At 43.3% G+C, this 21,489-nt stretch overlaps 1 protein-coding gene across 4 annotated transcripts in view; it reads right to left on the bottom strand.

Annotated features, from left to right (window-relative positions):
* LOC135210053 (kielin/chordin-like protein) overlaps positions 1 to 21,489 on the bottom strand; it is a 100,632-nt gene that overhangs the window by 20,826 nt on the left and 58,317 nt on the right. For all 4 annotated transcript variants that reach the window (XM_064242845.1, XM_064242847.1, XM_064242846.1 and 1 more), the window contains exon 13: positions 19,813 to 20,010. In XM_064242845.1, coding sequence (XP_064098915.1) covers positions 19,813 to 20,010 — 198 coding nt within the window. The remainder of the gene's footprint in view (positions 1 to 19,812; positions 20,011 to 21,489) is intronic.

A 21,489-nucleotide genomic window follows, 5' to 3' on the forward strand; every position in this document is an offset into this window, starting at 1 on the left:
GGTTCGAATTTGGGGGTCATCAAGTACTTTAGGACCACATCTAAGTTCCAACTAGGTGCTCTAATACCTCTGTTCTTTGACGTCTCGAAGGATTTAATCAGATCATGTAAATCTTTGTCTTCCCCAATGTTAAGGCCTCTATGCCTGAAGACTGAAGATAGCATACTTTTATAGCCCTTAATTGTAGAGACTACTAGATTACATTTTTCCTTCAAGTAAAGGAGGAAATCAGCTATATCTGTCACAGAGGTACTGGAAGAGGATATCTTCTGAGTCCTACACCATCTGCGAAACACATCCCACTTCGACTGGTAGACTCGAATAGTAGATGGTCTTCTTGCTCTTGCGATCGCTTTCGCAACTTCTCGAGAAAAACCTCTCGTTCTGACAAGTCCTTCGATAGTCTGAAGGCAGTTAGAGCGAGAGCGGGCAGGTTTTTCTTTGGTGTTGATACCTGTCAAAGTGGGGTTGTCTGAGAAGATCGCTCCTGTTTGGGAGAGATCTCGGAAAGTCTACTATCCATCCCAGTACCTCTGTGTACCAGTTTTGCGCTGGCCAGAACGGGGCTATGAGGGTCAGTTTGGCTCCCTCTGCTGCTGCAAACTTCCTTACTACTTCCGATATGATCTTGAACGGAGGAAAAGCATACCCGTCTATTCCGGACCAATCGAGGAGAAGGCCGTCCACCGAAATCGCCCTTGGGTCGGCGATCGGGGAGCAGTAATTTTCCAGCCTGTTGTTCCAATGGGTGGCAAAAAGATCTATATTTGATCTCCCCCAGAGGTTCCATAGTCTGTTGCATACCTCCTGATGCAACGTCCATTCTGTAGGCAGTACTTGGTCTCTCTCCTGCTCAGAAGGTCGGCTCTTACATTTTTGTCCCCTTGAATGAATCTCGTCCGGAGAGTGATTCTTCTCTCTTCTGCCCAAAGCAGTAGTTCTCTTGCCTTTTTGTAAAGGGAGAACGAGTGCGTCCCTCCTTGCTTCTTGATGTAAGCTAAGGCTGTTGTGTTGTCCGAATTGATCTGTAGGACTGAACCTGAGATCTGAGCCTCGAAGTGTATGAGAGACCGGTGAATCGCTGTTAATTCCTTCATATTGATGTGCCAGGACACCTGTTCTCCCCTCCAGGTGCCTGACACTTCTCTCGTCCCTAGAGTGGCTCCCCACCCCGCATCTGAGGCGTCGGAATACAACACTAGCCGAGGGTTCGGAACATGAAGGGATACTCCTTCGTTGATCCTGCACGGATTCATCCACCAACGAAGGTCCTCCTTTATTTCCTTCGTGATCTGGAAGGAATCGGACAGATTTTGGGATCTCTGATCCCAATGTTCTCTTAGATAGAACTGTAAAGGCCTGAGGTGAAGCCTTCCTAGAGAAATGAACTGTTCCAACGAGGAAAGGGTCCCCAGAAGACTCATCCATTCCCTCGCGGAACATTGTTCTTTCTCTAGGAAGGTTGCTATTTTTTCCAAGCAGCGGTTCTGTCTTTCCTGTGATGGAAACACATGAAAACCCCGAGAATCCATCCGAATCCCCAGATAAACAATGTTCTGCTGGGGAATCATCTGGGATTTCTCGAGGTTTACCAACAGTCCCAAGGACTGTGTTAACTCCAGTGTCAGCTTTAAGTCCTCCAGACATCTGCCTCGCGACTGTGCTCGTATCAGCCAGTCGTCTAGATACAAGGATATTCGAATCCCTTCGAGATGAAGCCAGTGAGCCACATTTTTCATCAGTCCTGTGAATACTTGAGGGGCTGTTGAGAGTCCGAAGCATAGGGCCCGAAATTGAAAAACTCTTCCTTGAGCCATAAATCTGAGGTATTTCCTGGAACACGGGTGTATTGGCACGTGGAAATAAGCATCCTGCAGGTCCAGGGATACCATCCAGTCCCCTGGACGCAGGGCTGCTAACACAGAGGCTGTCGTCTCCATTGTGAACTTCCTCTTTGCTACGAACACGTTCAGGGCGCTCACGTCCAGAACTGGCCTCCAACCTCCTGAACTTTTCGGAACCAAGAACAGGCGATTGTAAAACCCCTGGGAAGAGAGAACTTTTACTTCCTCTATGGCTTCCTTGTAAAAGCATCTGCTCCACGAGATGTAGAAGGGCTTGTTTCTTGACAGAATCCTTGTAGTTTGCTGTCAACTCCCTTGGAGTTGTGGTTAAGGGAGGTTTTTCCCTGAAGGGGATTAAATATCCTTTCTTTAGGATGGATAGGGACCAGGCATCGGCACCTTTCTGTGCCCAAGGTTCGTAAAAGTTTAGAAGCCTGGCACCCACTTTTGTCTGGAGGACCGCAGTCTCACTGGGTCTTGACGAACGGCCTTCGAGAAGACCTTCCTCTCTTCTCCGATCGTCTACTTCTGAGAGAAGATCTAGGGGCAGACCTTCCCCGAAAGGGCTGCTGGAAGGGAACTTTCTCCTTCTTTGAAACCTGAACAGCAGGTTTTAGCCTTTTAGCTGACTGGGCCAGCAGGTCCTGTGTGGCCTTTTCTGATAAGGTCTTCGATATATCCCTCACTATTTCCTGAGGAAAAAGGTGACTAGAGAGGGGCGCGTATAAAAGGGAGGATCTCTGCAGAGGCGAAACAGATTTCGTTAAGAAGGAGCTAAACACTGCCCTCTTCTTCAATATACAGGATCCAAAAAGGGATGCCACTTCATTGGAGCCATCCATAACCGCCTTGTCTAGGCAGGTTAATACGCTGCCCAACTCTTCCATGGTAACGAAGTCTGGTTCTTGAGACTTCTTGGCTAAAGCTCCCAAAGCCCAGTCCATGAAGTTAAAGACTTCGAGAGTCTTGAACAGGCCCTTGATGAGATGATCAACCTCACACATTCCCCAAGAGGCTTTTGCAGAATGCAGAGAGCGTCGTCTTGACGAATCTACAAGAGCGGAAAAGTCCGCATCTGAGGACGAAGGGAGTCCCAGGCCCATTGGCTCCTTGGTGTCATACCACATACCTGGTTTTCCCGTCAGCTTAGAAGGAGGACAAGCGAATACCGTCTTCCTCGCTTCCTTCTTAGATCTGAGCCAGCTCTCGAGGCTCTTCAGAGACTTTCTCATAGAAAGAGTAGGGGTCATCCTAACGAAGGAGGAGGACTTCGACAGTTTCGTACTAGATAATAAAGATCCCGGAGAAGGGGGATCCGACGGGCGTAGCGAGTCTCCAAACACCTGCAACAAAAGAGAAGCAAGTCTCTTATAGTCCGAAACTCCTGCATCTTTGGAGATCTCTTCTTCCGAAACTTCTTCCAAAAGCGATGCAGGCGAAGAGGGCTTTGCCTTTTCAGGAGACCGATCCATAGAAAGAAGCGTTTTTTCTTTCGTGAATCCTAAACTGTAGGAGAATCAATGTCCCTTGCTGGAAATCCGAAACCTTGTTTTCTATCCTCCTTCCTGCACGAGTCCTGGAGCTTCCCTATACTCGGGCTTCTGCTCTGCTCCTTGCGCCTGCTAGGAGAGGCGCTTGCGTCCTGAATCAGACGCCTGTGAGGCGAAGAGCGCCTGCGAGGAGAAAGGAGAACATCCTGTTCCTGGCGCCAAGAAGGAGAGGCGCTTGCGTCCTGGTGAGTGCGCCTGGGCCAAGAAGGCGAGGCGCTTGCGTCCTGGTGAGGCTGCCTGGTCCAAGAAGGAGAGGCATTTGCGTCCTGATGAGGACGCCTGGAAGGCGAAATGCGCCTGTGAGGAGAAAGGAGAACCCTTTGTTCCCTTCGTCCAGTAGCGGAGACGTTTGCGTCCTGGTAACTGCGTCTAGCAGGCGAATAGCTCCTTTTCCCTTTGCGTCCATCCGGAGAGGCGCTAGATTCTCTCCTATCCCTCCTGGGAGGCGAAGAAAACTTGTCCAAGTCGAGGCGCCTATTCGACGATACTCTTGTGTCCTTAGAAGGATATCTATAAGATCCTACAGGACTCCTGATCCCTGGGTACTTGCCAGAGGGAGAGGGTTGTTCCTTCGGGAAAGGTCTAGAGGACGAACGAACGCTCCTTCCTTCTTGCGGAGCTCTGAAAAGAGAGGGGCTCTCTTCTCTCCCGGAGCTCTTAGCCGCACGAATTCTCTCACGAGAAATCCGCGAATCAGGCTCCTGATACTTGCCATGAGAGGCGTAATCGTCTCTAGAAAAACTCCTGGGAGAACTCTTGCTCGTAGGGAGTTTACCGATTAGCGTTCTTAGCAGGAGAAGACACACGAGTCCTGTCATATGCAACTGAAGAAGGTCTCGCTGGGGACGAAAACCTTTCAGGCGAGGAGCGTCTGCTAACGCCAGGGCGCCTACTCTCTGAGGCTCTAATAACAGAACTCTTGATGGGAAGAGAAACGTCTTTCTTCCTAGAAGAGCCTTCAGAAAGAACTCCCACTAAGGCAGACAACTGCTGTTGGAGTCCTACCAAGACTTCCTTCGTCTTGTGTGCGAAACCTTCCGGAGAAGAGTCAGGAGATCTCGTAGCTCTCTTCTTACGAGCAGGAGAATACTCCGGAAAAGGTTCAGGACTGGAATGCAACGCTTCGCTTGCTGGCGTTTTCCAGGATCTCTTAAGAGGACGCGACTTAGAGGCAGAACTCCATCCTCTTCTTGGAGACGAAGAGTCTGAGTCCGAAAAGCACTTCCTGAGGACGCTTTTGCAGTAGCTGTCCTTGGCAGCCTGGGAAGCGGCTACAGGATCTGCTGAAGGGACGCCTGACCGTTGGGAATACTCTACATCCCCCTTGCGGCTTTCGACATTCCTCCTCCCTTGGTCATGGGAGTCTGAAAGAGGTCTAGGCCTAGGAGCAATGCGGAGTCGGTCAGACGCCCCCTCCACTTCACTGGGGACACTGCACAAATCACTGCACACATCACTGCGCTTACCTGTCTCCTTCATTGCTTACAGTTGCGATTTCAAGCTGATTATTGAGGCTCTCATTGCAGCCATTTCCGTAGACGCATCTACAGGTTCGCTGCTGGGGGAAGGGGCTGAAACCAAACTATGAGCAGGTGAATTAACAGAAGAGTTAGGAGCTACTTCCTGCTCAATAGAGCAGGATCTACTTGAGCTTCTGATGGAAGCCCTCCTAACTCTATCTTTCTCAAGTTTCCTTACATAAGAAGCCAAGGTCTTCCATTCCACTTCCGTTAAACCCTCACATTCCAGACAGGTGTTAGTCGCAGAACAATCATTCCCCCTACATTTTTTACAGACCGTGTGAGGATCCACCGATGCTTTCGGTAGCCTCACCTTACATTCCTCTTTCGTACACACTCTAAATACAGGTGCCACGTCAGACATTTTAAAGAGTATCCAAACCAAAATCCAAAAAACGGTCCACGATAAGCGTATGACAAAACCAAAGATCAATGTACATCACCAAAGGTCAAACAGATAATCCTCGGCCAACGAGAAAAGAATTCCAAAGCAGGAGGTACCAACAACGGTGTTGTTGCTACCGGCGACAGAAAAATTCTGGTTAGAAAACGGGAATGGTTCCTATTCCCGCCACCCAACGGCGGGAGTGGGCTGGTCACCTGACCTACCTGTCGCATGTGCCGCGAGTTTTGAATTCTGTCGGGACGTCAGAGACTATAGCTAAGTATATATCTGCCGGGGAAGTTGCATGTACAAAAACTTTATTTACAGGTAATTAGCAGTACTTATTAAGTTAGGTATTGAATGGTCCAAATTGTTGTAGTATTTCATTGTTTATAGGTCAATTTAGCTTTATTGAAAAATTTACTGGGGTGTTTTTGGAGGACTTGGAATGGATTAGCCATTTTACATGTAAAATGCAGTCCAAGATACGAAAAACTCATGATACGAAGGTCGTCTCGGAACGGATTAATTTCGTATCTCGAGGTACCACTGTATACTAATTATTTCCATTATGACCGACTAAAGGGCTGTCCTTTTATAATTAATACTTAAGGTCAGGTCTCTTGTTTTTTTTTCTCTTTGCAAAGACACTCATTTCACAATCATCAGGCTGTATGTTTTCTCATTCCAAATTCCACAAAATGTAAGCATCGCAGTAGTATATTAGATTGCCGTTGTTTTTGTGTTGCAAACTTTTTTTACATACTAAACAGTTGATGCCGTATTTGCCTTCTCGAGATTCGCAGATTTCTCTTTGGACCATATATAGGTACCCATTATTCGCAGGAAATTTGCCTATTCATAGTATTTTTCACTGAGAAATATTCACTAATTACTGGATTTTCATATCAATTTCATGACTACTAAATGCACTTTATGTGATAAAGCTATTAAAATATTCAGGTACATGTATGCATTTTTAGAGGTGTTTTCTTGAATTTAAAGTAACAAAGTAGGCAGTTCCAATAATTGTTAGAGGGGTTTTAAGTATTCACAGATTTTAGCTATTTGTGGACCTGGTAAACATCCCCCATAAATATGGGGGTTTACTGTACATACAATATAGCATGCAGTGTTGTATACCAACTGTATGTATAGATTTAATCTACTGGCTGTTGACTATACATACATTTACAGTGTAGTACTGTGACAGACTACTACTATTACCAACAGTGACCCCTGCCCAAAGGGATACCTAGTAAGGGCTCTTAATGCAATAATGGATATTGACCGAATGAATCTTTGTAACTTGGCTCTAAATTCTCCCATGGAAGAATCCAGGAACGATTTTACACTTAAAAATTATGTTTGTGGTGAACAAAACTTCTGGTGGGCTCTTGACAGTATGCCAAGTTATGACCTACACCTTGGTTTACTAGAAATTTTTAGCTTTTGTAATTCCTTTAACATGGACTCTCTGCAAGTTTACTCAACCTGAAATATCTTAATCACTGCCCCCTTTTTCTAAAAGCAGCAGCAAAGACAAATGTTATAGTTCTTCTGGGATGGTCTGAAGTCTTCATGTATCCATTCCTCTCGGATTAACTTTAATTGCCCAAGAGTAACTCCAACAAGAATAAGATGTAGACCCCTCTGTCTCCCAGTAGTAAATCCTAGGTGACCTGGCCTTAGGCCAGTGCCCTCCAGAATCTACAACCCCTGAGTTTTTTTTTTTCTTTTTTTCCCAAGATAATTTTGTCCATCTTTCTGTACTACTTATCAAAACTTCAACTTTGCCACAAGTTGTAATGTACTTTTGTTTCTTTTCTTTATTTACATAAAGTGGAAATGCGTATTGTGTGAAAAGAAGAAAATTATGTTTTGTTATATTTATATTTAATTGTGAAAAGCATTGTTTGGCTATTTCATGTATTAGAGTGCAAGTACATGTTTAATAGCTTAAGTATCAGTCATCAGTTGTTTGTCGGTTCAGCTGTTGGTCGAACATTTTGTTGTTGGTTAATGACAGCCATGAGTCAGTCATAGTTGAGATATCACCTGGGCAAAACGTTGTCCTGTGAATCTTCGAGAGTTGTTGGGGTCTCCGTCTCCAAGCCACTTAAATATTCCTTTCATCTAAAAGTTAATTTCTGGGTCGACCTGTGTTCGCCGGTGAAATGGATCCTGCTATCCACTTTTCTGATATAAATAGTTTCTAAATATACCAGAGAAAAAGCTAGCATTGGTATGTAGAGGTTACTACCCTCGCGCGAGCACCCAAAGGGCGTCGTGTATAAAGTTCAGGGCGTGTGAAAGCCACTATTCACAGGTCTCCTGCCATTTAGAGTATTCCCTCTCAAAACCCACATATGGGGTGAGCCGTGCCAACGGCTACACTCACACTGCCTCTGTACTACCACTACTGACGCCCGATGAGAGCGCCCTCTTTCAATCCTGTAGAAACCTTTCCAAATAGTGAACACGTTTTCCGTTCTGTGTTGTTCTTATAGCTTCTGCTTGTTTAATTAGTGATGGCTTCTGCTCAGATGTCACCGACACCTAAGTTGAGTACCCCAATTTGTATTTTTCAATATATTATGAAATTGGAGAGCCTTTTATAGACCCGTGAGCCCGTAGAAAGTATTGCGGGAACACGGCGTCACCGCCATCTTGGATGCCATGAACGGGAACGCGTGGGTTTGGGTACCAGTTTTTTTTATTAATTAATAACATAGCTATGGCTAGTTTTTGTTATGAGTACCCTTTTCCCGTGTTTCTTACACTATATATATACTGTAGTACATGTCATTAGAATAACATTCGTGCCTGCGTCGTAATTAGCAGTTTCTATAATCTGAATTAAGACGTAATTCATAGGAAGAACGATTAACTTTCTTCCCCACCTAAGAGGGCGTACGTAATCTTGACATGTTCTTGTAGTAACAGTATTATGTTTATTTACTTTCAATTAAGCAGGCGGTATTGCTTGCAACGAGAAGAGAGAGAGAGATATAAGGCTTCTATTAACAATATGGTTTTCGTCATTACAGCGTACCCTGTAGGTCTTGACGAGAGAGAGGGAGAGACTAGGTACCTCCTCCCTCTCTCTCTCTCTCATTTCTTTTCATGTTAGCCTTCTCCCCCTCTCTCCCTCTCTCTTTCTCTTCTTATAAATATATTTATAACATGTGCTAGTATTTTACAAATAGATTAAAATATACTAGTATTAATTCACTGTAGAGGCTGAAGAGTTGCTATCATAATCTGACCGTGAGTAGTCACTACTCCTATTTAATTTCTAAAATATAATAAAGCTCTTTAATTGAAAGGTCAAAATTCACGATCACTTTGATTCGATTAAATTCGACTTTTAAAGGGTATGATTATTGGTCTTTCTTCGTAGCAGATCTTAAGATGAAGTTATATGGAGATATGTGTAGCCTAGATTGAGCGAAGCTCGGTCCTAAAGACCACGGTTATACAACCGGCACTGGTTACTCAAGTAGCAGGTTTATTATCTTTACAACTCTCTCAGATTACCTCATTGTTGTAGTAAATTTGTTAGTCCATTATGTGAGCTATATTCTTGCACCATACAAGGTCTGGTTAATACTGACTAGCCTCTCTCGTTAGGCATTCCTCTCGCTCGAGCTCCCTTCTGGTTGTAATCTTACCACAGTGAACCATGATCTGTCACTACCATCATGAGGTAGCCTAGGTCTCTGATAAGTGACCACCCTGACCGATATTCGTACCATGACAGACCATAGGCCATGTCGCATTACCACTCCTGCAGGTGGTAGCCTACACATCGGCTGTTGGGTGGCCACTCTAATCAATGTTAAGACCAATCATGACGAGCCAGGGTTCTCTGTACACTACTACCCCGTTACATATACGACCAGTTGGCTGGCCACCTATGATCGGGTAGGTAGTCAGACGTCCACGACCGACCACTACCAAACCCCCTCCCCCTACCCCTTCCCCCCTTCGCTTATTGACTCGGCTTAGTCGACCCGCTGTAACTCACAGTACTAGCTCTCCTTCTAAGAGACGTCTGTTTGAGTTTCATACAAGCGGGAGGGCTAGGGTTGGGGAACTGGGTTAGCGGTTAAAGAATACTTAGCCCAGCACTAGCCTGCCGGAGCTCCGCCACTGAAGTACATAACTCCGGTGGCTAGTATTCCTACACACATTAGGGGCTCCCGTTGCGCCTCTGTTAGCGGTGGAATGGGAATAGGAGGCTTGTCCTCAACCCATACTTGCCGGAGATAGGCAACGTCAGATGGGGAATCCCTTCTCCTGACTTGCCATCTCCGGCGCTTTCACAGCTAACGGCTAGGCAGAATGTGAGTATATAAAAATAGCCTTGGTTAAGTAAATGGTACAGGTATTAGCTCCGGACCCTTGCGGTACCGACGAAGGATGACACTCACTTCCGCTGCCGGAGTTGCCCGATAAGTCTACGGCTTATCAAGGTCTGTTCTCTGTTTTAGTAGGCGCCTACACTGACATGTACCCCTCCGCGACCTGCCAGAGCTATAGAGTTGAGCTCGCCCTCCTCATAGCAAGGCGAATATCAGTTAGTGAGCACGGCACCAGCCTATAACCTACGAACACGTCCAAGCTCGGGCTAGTAACGATTAATAACGAACTTACAGTGAATTTACATACCTTTTATTACGAATTATGCATGTTCTTATCATAAGATTGTACATGTCTTTAATGAGTATTGTGAACTTATATAGTCTTAAGTTCCAATTTCTCCTGGGGAAATGTTGCTTATCAATAATTTCCCTTACAGAAGGTGCTTTGCTTGTCTCCGGGGTGCTCCGCCTCCTTTAGCGATCGGGTGGGACATGAAGTCTGCCGGTCGCATGCAAACTGCTCCATTTCCTTCGTGGCGGAGCAGGGAGAAACGCCCTACATGGTCTGGCACCCGGAGGCGTGCACCCTGTGCTTTGAATTAGTCATGATCTTTGCCGATGATCAGGTAAGCACTACATAACCTTCTTTCTCCATTTGTTTACAAATTGAGTATATATAGCATATTCAATTTCCAATATTATATGAAACAAACCATCTATAGTAGGAAGGTTAACTTCCCTTCTTCTCCGACACACAGATGAGGACAGCCGCCAGTTGGCCAAGACGAGCCTGAGACAGTGGGTCTCCGGGTATGGGCGGAACGCCCCGTCCGGGCGCCCCTACGTCCTGGACTACAGCCTGGGGACTCGCTTCTTCAAGGGTTCGCCATCAGCTTCGGTCGAGTCAAGTCTGGCGGCTCCCCTCATCGACGCCATCAGGGCCGCGACAGCCCCGCTGCCAGACGATTGGGATCTGGTGGGAGACGTCGCGGCAATTAACATCCATATGGAACCCATGGCCCTGGATGAGCAGGTAAGTGGCGAGGTAAGTGAGGCAGGTAGCCTCCTCAGTCCCACTCCCTCTTCTTCTTCCTCTTTCCGGGGCTTTACCAAGTCCACCCCTACTACTTGGGACGGCTCGAGATCTGTCCGTCCCAAGGAAAAGTCCCTTAAGGCAACTAAATCACTGCCTAAGGTACTCAGGCCAGCTCCGCCAGCGGCGTCAGAGTTGTCTCTGGCCCCTAGGCCATCGACTTCCTCTGCGAAATCGCCTGCTGCCAAGGATTCTCTCTCTTCAAAGGGATCGAGAACAAAGTCCGCAAAATCTAAGGCTGCGGAGCCAGGCCTTGACCATGATCTCCTTGCTAACCTTCTGATGTCGAAGGTTAGAGACGCAGTCGATGAAAGATTTGACTCTTTGAGGCGGGCCTCCGGATCGGAGATCTCCAGCCAGTCAGTATCGGACATAGTGGCTGAGCAGATAAAGCCCATAAAGGAGTTGATGTCGGGTTTGCTCCACTCCGGATCTCCGGCGCTAGCCTCGGAGGTTCCGGACGCCTCAAAGTTGCCACCCTTCCATTAGAGCAACCCATGGCGGTTCGCCATGCACACCCCATACGTGGATGGCAAACTGACCCTGGAAGGTTGCGGTACCCGACCACTGGAGGACTTTGAGTTCTACCCAGAAGGCCTCCAGTTTCCCTTCGAGGGGTTCCCCAGACTAGCGGAACATGCGCTGGTCAGAGTGGACAAAGTTCCTAAAGAAACGGTGATCTTTCCGAAGGAACAAGCCCAAGCTGTCTGGGCTCGTACTTTGGCTGACTGGGAGTGCGTTAACACCAGGTTAACGTCTCACAAAGGCTCTTTTACCATGTTTGTGACACGAGACGAGTTTCCGTCTCATTGCACAGACAAAATTACAGAGTTAACCCTCCAAGCAATCATGGAAGAGAAGCCTCTCCCAATCTTGAAGGAGAGAGAGGCTACCTCCCTCCTCATACCTGCCAACAGAGACTTCTGGCAAGATGCTCCGGCCACGTTTACGGTCGGCAAATTAGACTCGGACTGTGCCTCGACCTTGTTCTCTGATAAGCTCCCCAAGCTGCCGGAGAACATGATAAAATCTGAGTTTGAGGCCAGGACTAGACTGGCTAGATCTATCAACTCCGTTGCCTCAATGGAGTTGGTAGCTTCCATTTACAAGGACGAGCAGCTCTTCCAGGTCTTGACAAAAAGTCTGCTACAGACTTACCAGTCGGACCTATTCGAATTTGGTGTCGCAAGAGGAGCTTGCAGGAAGTACGTCTTGGCGGAGGCTACTATTAGGCATGAGCCTAATAGACTAATTAAGACCTCAATCTGGGGCGAAAACCTCTTCCCTCTAGAAGAAGTAGATAACATCTTGAGGGAAGCCTCCAGGGCCAATCAAAGTCTTCGTGTCCGCTGGGGTCTGCCCTTCAAACGCAAGTTTGAGGCAACCGGAAAACAAGCCAGGTTTAGGAAGAAACAAAGATACTTTGTGCCATATAAGACTTCTCATCCTCAACAAATGGTACAGGCAATGCCCCTCGCCCAAATGTCGAAACCTTCGACATCAAAGGCCCAGCCCCAGCAGCAGTTTGTGCTGCTTCAGGCTCCACAAGGCCAACAGCCTGCAACCTCTGCAGCCATAATGGCCTCCCCCGCCTTCAACCCCGTCTATGAAGCCAGCAGTTCCTTTCGCGGCTACAACCAGCATGCTGGTAGTAGTAGAGCCAGAGGCCACTCCCGGCTACGTAGTGGGTCAAGAGGCAGGGGATTCCGCGGAGGCAGGGGCTATAAACCCAAAACCAACCAGTGAGAAGTATCAGGTAGGAGGGAGGCTATACTGGTTCCGAGATCATTGGACTTTCAGCCCTTGGGCATACAGCATAATCTCCAAGGGCCTGGGTTGGAAGTGGAAGGGAGGATTCCCACCACCACCAGTGAACTTCTTCCAGACTCCAACAAAGGACTTGGAAGTGTACACCAAAGATCTCTTGCAGAAGAAAGCCATAAAGAGAGTGAAGAGCCTAAAATTTCAAGGACGTCTGTTCACTGTCCCAAAGAAGAACTCATTCAAAAGAAGAGTCATTCTAGACTTGTCCAAACTCAATTCTTACATTCTTTGCGACAAGTTCCGCATGCTGACAGTCTCGCAGGTGCGGACCTTACTTCCCTGTGGGGCTGTCACCACCTCTATAGATCTTACAGACCCTTACTATCATGTTCTGATAGCAAGGAACTTCTCTCCATACCTAGGCTTCCGACTAGGCAACAAGGCGTATTCATTCAAAGTCATGCCATTCGGGCTCAACATCGCGCCCAGAATTTTCACCAAACTAGGAGAGACAATAGTTCCGGAACTCAGGACCCAAGGAATAATGCTGGTAGCCTACCTAGACGACTGGCACATTTGGGCAACCACAGTCTAGGAATGCCACAGGTAACTGCCAAAGTCATAGAACTCTTAGAGCTTCTAGGATTTCAAATAAACAAGGAAAAGTCACGGCTGGAACCAGCTTCCCACTTCTAATTGCTGGGAATCCAATGGGACCTGGAGAACCACAAGCTATCCCTTCCACCCAAAAAGGCCAAGGAGATAGCAACGGCTACAAAATGATTTCTTATGAACAAAAAGGCGTCTCGACGTACCCAAGAGAGGATCCTCGGTTCACTACAATTTGTGTCAGTAACAGACGTCCTACGGAAAGCCAGATTGAAAGATATCAATCGTGTCTGGAAGAAGAGAGCCAACAATCACCTCAGAGACAAACTCTCAGTAATTCCATCCGTACTGGCAGAGAGACTTCACCCATGGTCGAAACTCAAGAATTTAACCAAGTCAGTGCCACTGTACTTCCCTCCCCCATCTGTGACGATTCATACATACGCGTCACTGAGGGGTTGGGTGGGATACTCTCAGCACAAGAAAACTCAGGGAACATGGTCAAACACTTTCCACCAATTCCACATCAATATATTGGAAGCCATGGCAGTTTTTCTAACTCTGAGAAAGTTATCACCACCCAAAAACAACCATGTGAGGATAGTCTCGGACAGCCTAGTGGTAGTCCATTGCCTAAACAGAGGGGGCTCCAGAACAAGCAAATTGAATCATGTACTAGTAGCAATATTTACCTTGGCAGCAAAGAAGCACTGGCACCTGTCACCAACTCATCTGGCAGGAGTCAGGAATGTGATCGCGGACGCTCTCTACAGGACCACTCCGCTAGTCAGAATGGTCCCTAGACATGAATTCATTCCAGTGGATTTCCAGTCAAATCCCCGGCCTGCAAGTGGATTTATTCGCAACAGAGTCCAACAACAAGCTACCATGCTACGTGGCTCCCAATCTGGACCCTCTAGCCTATGCCACAGACGCATTAGCCATAAATTGGAACCACTGGCAGAAGATTTACCTGTTCCCTCTGGTGAATCTCCTGATGAAGGTGTTGCACAAGCTACATTCCTTCACAGGACAAGTAGCTCTAGTGGCTCCCAACTGGCCCAAAAGCAACTGGTTTCCGCTCCTTCTAGAGCTGAAGCTCCATCCCAGATGGATCCCTCGCCCGGAACCGACACATGTAGTACAAACTCGAACTGTGTCAGCTTCCTCAAGAATTCTCCAAACCCTAACTTTATGGATTTCATGAAGTTTGCGGCCCAAGAAGATGCAAGTATTGATCCGTGTAATATCATATTCATAGAATCAGACAAAAGAGATTCAACACTTAGACAATATGATTCAGCTGTTAAAAAGTTAGCTGAATTTTTAAAACATTCAGATACCCATAAAATGACCCCAAATCTGGCCATCTCGTTTTTCAGAACTTTATTCGAAAAGGGCCTAGCCGCCAGTACTATTACGACAATAAAATCAGCCTTGAAGAAGATCTTTCAAGTCGGCTTCAAAATAGATTTGTCAGATACATATTTCTCTTCCATTCCAAAAGCATGTGCACGCCTTAGACCAACTGTCCGTCCACAAAAGGTCACTTGGTTCTTAAATGATGTACTTAAACTGGCGTCAGACACTGCTAATGAATCTTGCGCATATATCACTCTTCTAAGGAAAACCTTGTCCCTAACGGCTATGGCCTCAGGTGCCAGAATTTCTGAACTTTTGGCTCTCTCACGTAACCCAGAAAACATAGATTTCCTCCCATCAGGGGAAGTGCTACTCTCCCCAGACCGGAGTTTCCTGGCAAAAAATGAAGACCCCCAAAATAGGTGGTCTCCTTGGAAGATTATTCCCCTGCCTCAGGACACATCTCTATGTCCTGTTGCAACTCTTAAGTCCTTTTTAGCCAGGACCTCCACAAAGTCGTCAGGTCCTCTCTTTATTAGAGAACATGGTGGCACGATCTCTATCAAAGGTATTAGACAGCAGATAGTCTACTTTATAAAACAAGCCAACCCGGAGTCATTTCCACATGTTCATGACATCCGGGCAGTGGCTACATCAATTAATTATTTTCAAAATATGAACTTTGAGGACCTTAAAAAATACACGGGTTGGAAATCTCCAACAGTTTTCAAACGCCACTATCTAAAGAATTTGCAATCTCTAAAATATTCAACTATAGCTGCAGGGAGTCTAGTCTCCCCCAAATAACATTTCTTAATCTTCTGCCCCCCCCTTCCTTTCTACCTGCCTCACTAGTACTCGCCACGATGCCTCTCTCCTCGGTATGGGGAGAACCCGGCGTCACTCTGCCACATATTTTGTACATATTTTATTAGTTCCGGACGAGTTTTATAATCCGGATGGTACATATCCAGAATTTTGTATCAAAATTCCTTGCATGATACCTGTATAAAAATTCCTTTTGTATTACCATTAAGTATAATTATTTCTAAGCCATAGCTTAAGTCCTAGTTATTAAGTATTAATATGTTAAGTTTTCTATCGTTACTGAAATCTTTTACATTAAGTAAACTTATATTTGAATAAAGTCCATTTCATTTCTCCCCTTAAGTTTACTTTTATTCATTGGCTTGGATGGTATTCTCTAGTAAGATTTCACTGGTGAACACAGGTCGACCCAGAAAAGGGATTTTGACGAAGGAAAAATCTATTTCTGAGGAGAGACCTGTGTCACCCGGTGAACCCGACCCCTTTCATAGTCTTCCCTTCCCTACACCTATCCAAGCCAGGTATCTAACACAGCAAGGATTGAGAGAGGGCGCTCGCATCGGGCATTAGTAATGGTAGTACTGAGGAAGTGTGAGTGTAGCCGTTGGCACGGCTCACCCCATATGTGGGTTTTGAGAGGGAATACTCTAAATGGCAGGAGACCTGTGAATAGTGGCTTTCACACGCCCTGAACTTTAACGCCATTTGGGTGCTCGCGCGAGGGTAGTAACCTCTGCATACCAATGCTAGCTTTTTCTCTGGTATATTTAGAAACTATTTATATCAGAAAAGTGGATAGCAGGATCCATTTCACCGGGCGACACAGGTCTCTCCCCAGAAATAGATTTTTCCTTCGTCAAAATCCCTTTTAGGGAAATTTCTTTAGGAGATATGCATATCTAAGAATAAGGAGAATTTCTTGTGTCATTTAGATGAGGGTTACGAAATAGAGATTGTGTTAATGACGATCTCAGACAATTCAGGCTAGGACTAATGAGTCAGCCATTCATATTACATAACAGTAATTTCACATCAGTTATCTACCTTATTATTTTCACGATGCAATATAATGTCTTGAGTGTTATTTAGAATGAGTGAAGTAACCTGGGTGTCGTAGTATAGAACTTAGGCTATGATTAGGTTATTTAAGTTTCAATTAATTTTCGGCTATATGATCTCTTGTGATTTGAAAAGCTCTACTTATTTTGAAGTGAGTTGGAATACTACAACCTTTTAATGGGTCTTCAAGGTCTGTAAGACATGTTATATCCACAATTCAAATGATGCAATAGCTTCTGCCCAACCCCAAAAACACATTCACACACTGGCTAGTCCTCCCCACGTTCAGGCTCATGAGATTCTCTACAAAGAAACTTATTTGCAGCGACTTTAGCAGGAAAGGCTTCCCTCATAATCTAAAACAACCAATCCCCTCACTATGACACCTTCATGAATTTCTCTAATAGACTTATTTGTAAAACTACAGTTATTTTAGCAATTGTGTCCTCATCTGCGTCAGTGAAGTGTTCATTTAAAAATTATGCACACTGGCATATACCCTTCTTTTGCTAAGACTTCATCAATAAACTCAACTGCCAGGTAATCCACACTCGTGGAATCCTTTGCCATTCCCACATTTACGTCTTGTTGGGATTTAACTGAAAATGCTACCAAATCTATGAGAGACTGCTGCCAATTTTGGTTTGTCACTCTTTAAATTTACCACTTAGTCTCAAAGTTTTCAGTATCAATCAGGCTTAAACTCTATTCTTTTATATCTTCTTTAGTCAAGGAGAACGTCACTTACTTTTGGGCTATTTTAGCCTTGTTCAAACACTCATACCTACCAAGTAAGTCTAATGTGTAGCAAGCTGGTAAACAGAAAATCCCTTTGAACATTTCCCACTACATTAACTTCTGTGTCAGCCCATACTGATTTAATAAATCATCTTTTTGTATTAAGTGAGAACTGTTAAGGCAATGGTTTACATATAATATATAAAATTTAGTACAAAAAATTCCTTTAACAAATATATGTAATGGGAAAAAGCTTCACCGTTAAAGGTACAAAATTGGTATGCCTTATCTGCCATGCCAACATTAATAAATTTCATGAATTTTGAAGCATTGGCATGTACCTAATAAAAAAAATACAAATTTCCTTCCACTGAAACCACAAAGATATAAGAACAGATGTTAAGCTGTAGCCTAGCCATGCAACATACTTACTGCTTTTTAAGTAATGACTTACTAGTTTATAAAGATTGTTAGTAATGGTACTGCAATTATAGCTGCAGAACACAAATATTTACAAATGAACATGAAGCATAATCACTTCAATCTCCTAACCTAACCTAATTTCCACTCTGACTGCCCCACTACTCATTGTCATTCAAGATAATGATAATGAAGAACAGTGTCACTGAACTCTAAGGGAGGTCACAGGGAGAATCTAGACATCTCTGCCTTGACTGGATACAGATTTTTATATTTTTTGTGTCTATTACTTTTTTCCTTGATCCAATTTCTTAATTACTGTGGTACCTCAACTAAACAGACAGCTTGAGGAGGGTCTGTTCTTTTTTTTTTTTTTCAAAATGCTGTTAAGTAACAAACACTGACATGTAACCTACACAACAGGGTACCCTAGTGCTAGCTTAGTAACTTGCATAGCTTATATGTAGTTAGCAAAATTCCATACTATGTAAGGCACTTAACAGCACATCCTAAACATTATTTCATAATCACCAATCAATTTAAAATATTGATTCACTTAACATTAGAATTCAGATATATATCTGCAAAATAAATTGCTTCTAAAATATACCATTATCTTTACCTATTTATGCTAAATATGTAAAATGCTGTATGCACAACCTATGCAACATAAAACACATAAACATTGTTTCTTTTCAAACATAAATAACCCAAAATTCTTTTTGAAAAAACTGACAGCAAGTATGCATCGCTTCCTATCATGATGCTCAAAGAGGAAACCATTGGCTGCATGTGCACATGCATTTGTTCACAGTCCATCCTCACAGGCACAACCAGTCAGTGTGAGTTGTTCATTCATTCACTGTCCACCTCAATAGCACAAACAGGAAAGCTAATACGTATTTTTAGTTGCTAAAAGTATGCAGTTCTTATTTCTCTTTTCATAAAAATTTTGACTTTTACCAATCAGAAAGAGGGAGTGATGTTGTACCTCCTAAAACTAAATAAATATTGGATATGACTGAAGAAAATGATAAATACCACACAGTAATCATTATAAATTTAAGATATAAAATGTCATCTTAACTTACCCAACTTCTAAACTCATCTAGATATAATGCCTGAATTTTCTAAGCAAAAGTCAATTCTTAACTTCCAGGTCAACTAAATCTTTAGCATGTACTTACTAAACAGATCTCCACCCCAATTCATTAATCAAGCCAAAGATGACAACAGGGGCAGGGGATAAATCTGATGCCAAAATACGTACCTTTATTCCATTCTACTACAAAATGAGCAAATATAAAGTCAAATTAGGATTTAGCTTCTGTAAGCAATGTGTCATGCTCTTGCTAATTGCGGTAAATAATTTTTTGTAAGTACGTACTAAGTACTGTACAGCTAGTAGTTTATGTAGCTATGTCCACATGCAATGAAATTGTCTTTAATATAAATGTACAGTGAACTTCCACTAATCTGATATTGTCAGTTTCGAAAGAAAACTCCTAAAAAAAAAAAAAGTTTTTTTGTCACAGTTTTCTACAAATTTCATGCACAAAATGTCCTTCCTTTAATTATAAAAATTATTGCACTACAAGTATAATACTTTATTCAATTTGCCAGATATTTTATAACCATTGTACAACAAAGACCTATGGATCATTCACATTACAAAGTTTTTTAGTACAAAAACAACAAAGAACTACAATTCAACTTTCTGACCATGAGGCTTATGGTAACATTTATCAAAAGTTACCTTAAACTTGGTAAATACTCTACTGCTGATGATCTGCAGGTATGTGAAACATCCATAGTACCAGTATAAATCTATAACTGGTGTTGTACAAAACTCTTTTTCCTAATTCTATACAAAGTCTCCTAATGCTATACAGAATTAACTGTCACAGTCTACAATGACAATTTATCATTGTGGTTAAGGACAATATCCATGCACTAATTACCCCTTGGTGTTATCATACAAGGTTCTTTATATTCTACTGGAAGCAACTGATTCACATAATTTACCAGCTACAAAAACAGTCTGCTTAATTAGCAATATAAAACTCATTTTGTGTTTCTTACTACTGTACTGGGTACCTACTGTCTTATCATGCTTTACTACTCATACCAGAAATGTATTTGTAGAAACTGTGACAGCAAACATGCTCAAGTCTACACATAGGAATAACCCTAAACCTTTAATGAAGTGATTTTACTTCATGCTTCAAGCATCACTCCAAATGAAGAACTTTATGCAAATCTTATGAAAGTACCAGTTGCTGGAGCAATGCCGGCACATGTTTCTTGGCACTCCTCAATGGAAAAGAATCTGTTCGCATTTCCTTGGCACCCTCCGTACGTGAACCTCTCACACTTTCCAGTGACTTTGTTGTAGAAGAAATATGGTAGGGCTCCAAAGCAAGGTCCTTCATCCAATGGTAAGAGACACCTCTTCTGGCTCTTGGCTACATCTGTAAAAAGGAATTATATACTTTATTAATAAACTTGTTTAAATATCAAACTGAATTATTTAGATTATTACTGTAATATCACTGAGGTTGTTAACATGATTTAATTCACATTTCTTGACTCAACATCGGTGGGAAAACTGGATTAGTTTTTAATGAGGGAAAAATTTTGAAGAGTCAAAAGGAAATAAATGGAAAGTAATAAGTACATACAAGGGAATGCAGCTATGGGCCTAAAGTGACATTTATAAAAGTCTGTTGAGAATTACTTCCACCAGTATGTTTTATTAGTTACAGCACACTAGGTGGCAATTCTTTTAACGACAGTATCGTAGTAAAATATATTTTATAATGAACTTATTGACTCATTTCAATTTATATTATACTTGATGACCTGTCCCAACAAAGAATACAAATGTGGTATTGCAACTGAATCCTACTGATAGTATGTACACTGTTACAACATGGATGCTGGCAATTGACTAATCTTATGTGCCACAAGTGAGTGTGAAACTGAGTGGAGAGCAGAGATGAAACAATGTTTCAAAATAAAACAAGTTTTTATACAAACCCTCTCACTGTAAAATGACATTTTTATAATAAGATTTTATATATACACTTACCAAGAAATGACATAGCTATCAGTTTCTAGTATCTACAGTTAAAATTTGAAAATTGTGGTAGCTCCAATTTGCTTATGCACAATGTCCATGTGAGGGGAGGTGAGTGGGCTCCCATTCTGTAATTAATTGGTAAATAGTACGTATATATAAATCTTATTGTATTAAAAAATGTCAATTTTATATAAGCAACTTAACAAGTACTAATTACATAGCTGATTCCCACATTGACAGGACTATTCTACCCCCTTAAACATTATTACATACGTCAGTCCCCGGTTTATAATGGTTTCGGCTTATGACATTCTAAGGTTTTGACACTTTTCAATTATATTCATCAGAAAGGTTATGACACTTTTCAATTATATTCATCAGAAAGTATTTCCAGGTTTACAATGCATGTTCTAGGGTTACAATGCCAATCCAACGGGAGAAATGACTCAAAAGGCAAAATAATCAATATTTAAAGGTTTTTTGATGAAAAACTCAATAAAAATGATATTGTTAGTATACAATAAAGTTTTGTACATACTTACCTGGCAGATATATACTTAGCTTAGGTCTCTGACGTCACGACAGAAAATTCAAAACTCGCGGCACACGCTACAGGTAGGTCAGGTGATCTACCTTACCCGCCGCTGGGAGGTGGGTGTAAGAACCAGTCCCCCTTTCTTGTCAGGTTATTTTCTTCCACCTGTCTCCTGAGGGGAGGCTGGGCGGGCCATCAATCGTATATATCTGCCAGGTAAGTATGTACAAAACTTTATTGTATACTAACAATATCATTTTTGTACATGAACTTCCCTGCCAGATATATACTTAGCTGATTGACACCCTTGGTGGAGGGAAAGAGACACATACT

Source organism: Macrobrachium nipponense, chromosome 39 (genome assembly GCF_015104395.2).
Source record: "Macrobrachium nipponense isolate FS-2020 chromosome 39, ASM1510439v2, whole genome shotgun sequence".
NCBI lineage: Eukaryota > Metazoa > Arthropoda > Malacostraca > Decapoda > Palaemonidae > Macrobrachium > Macrobrachium nipponense.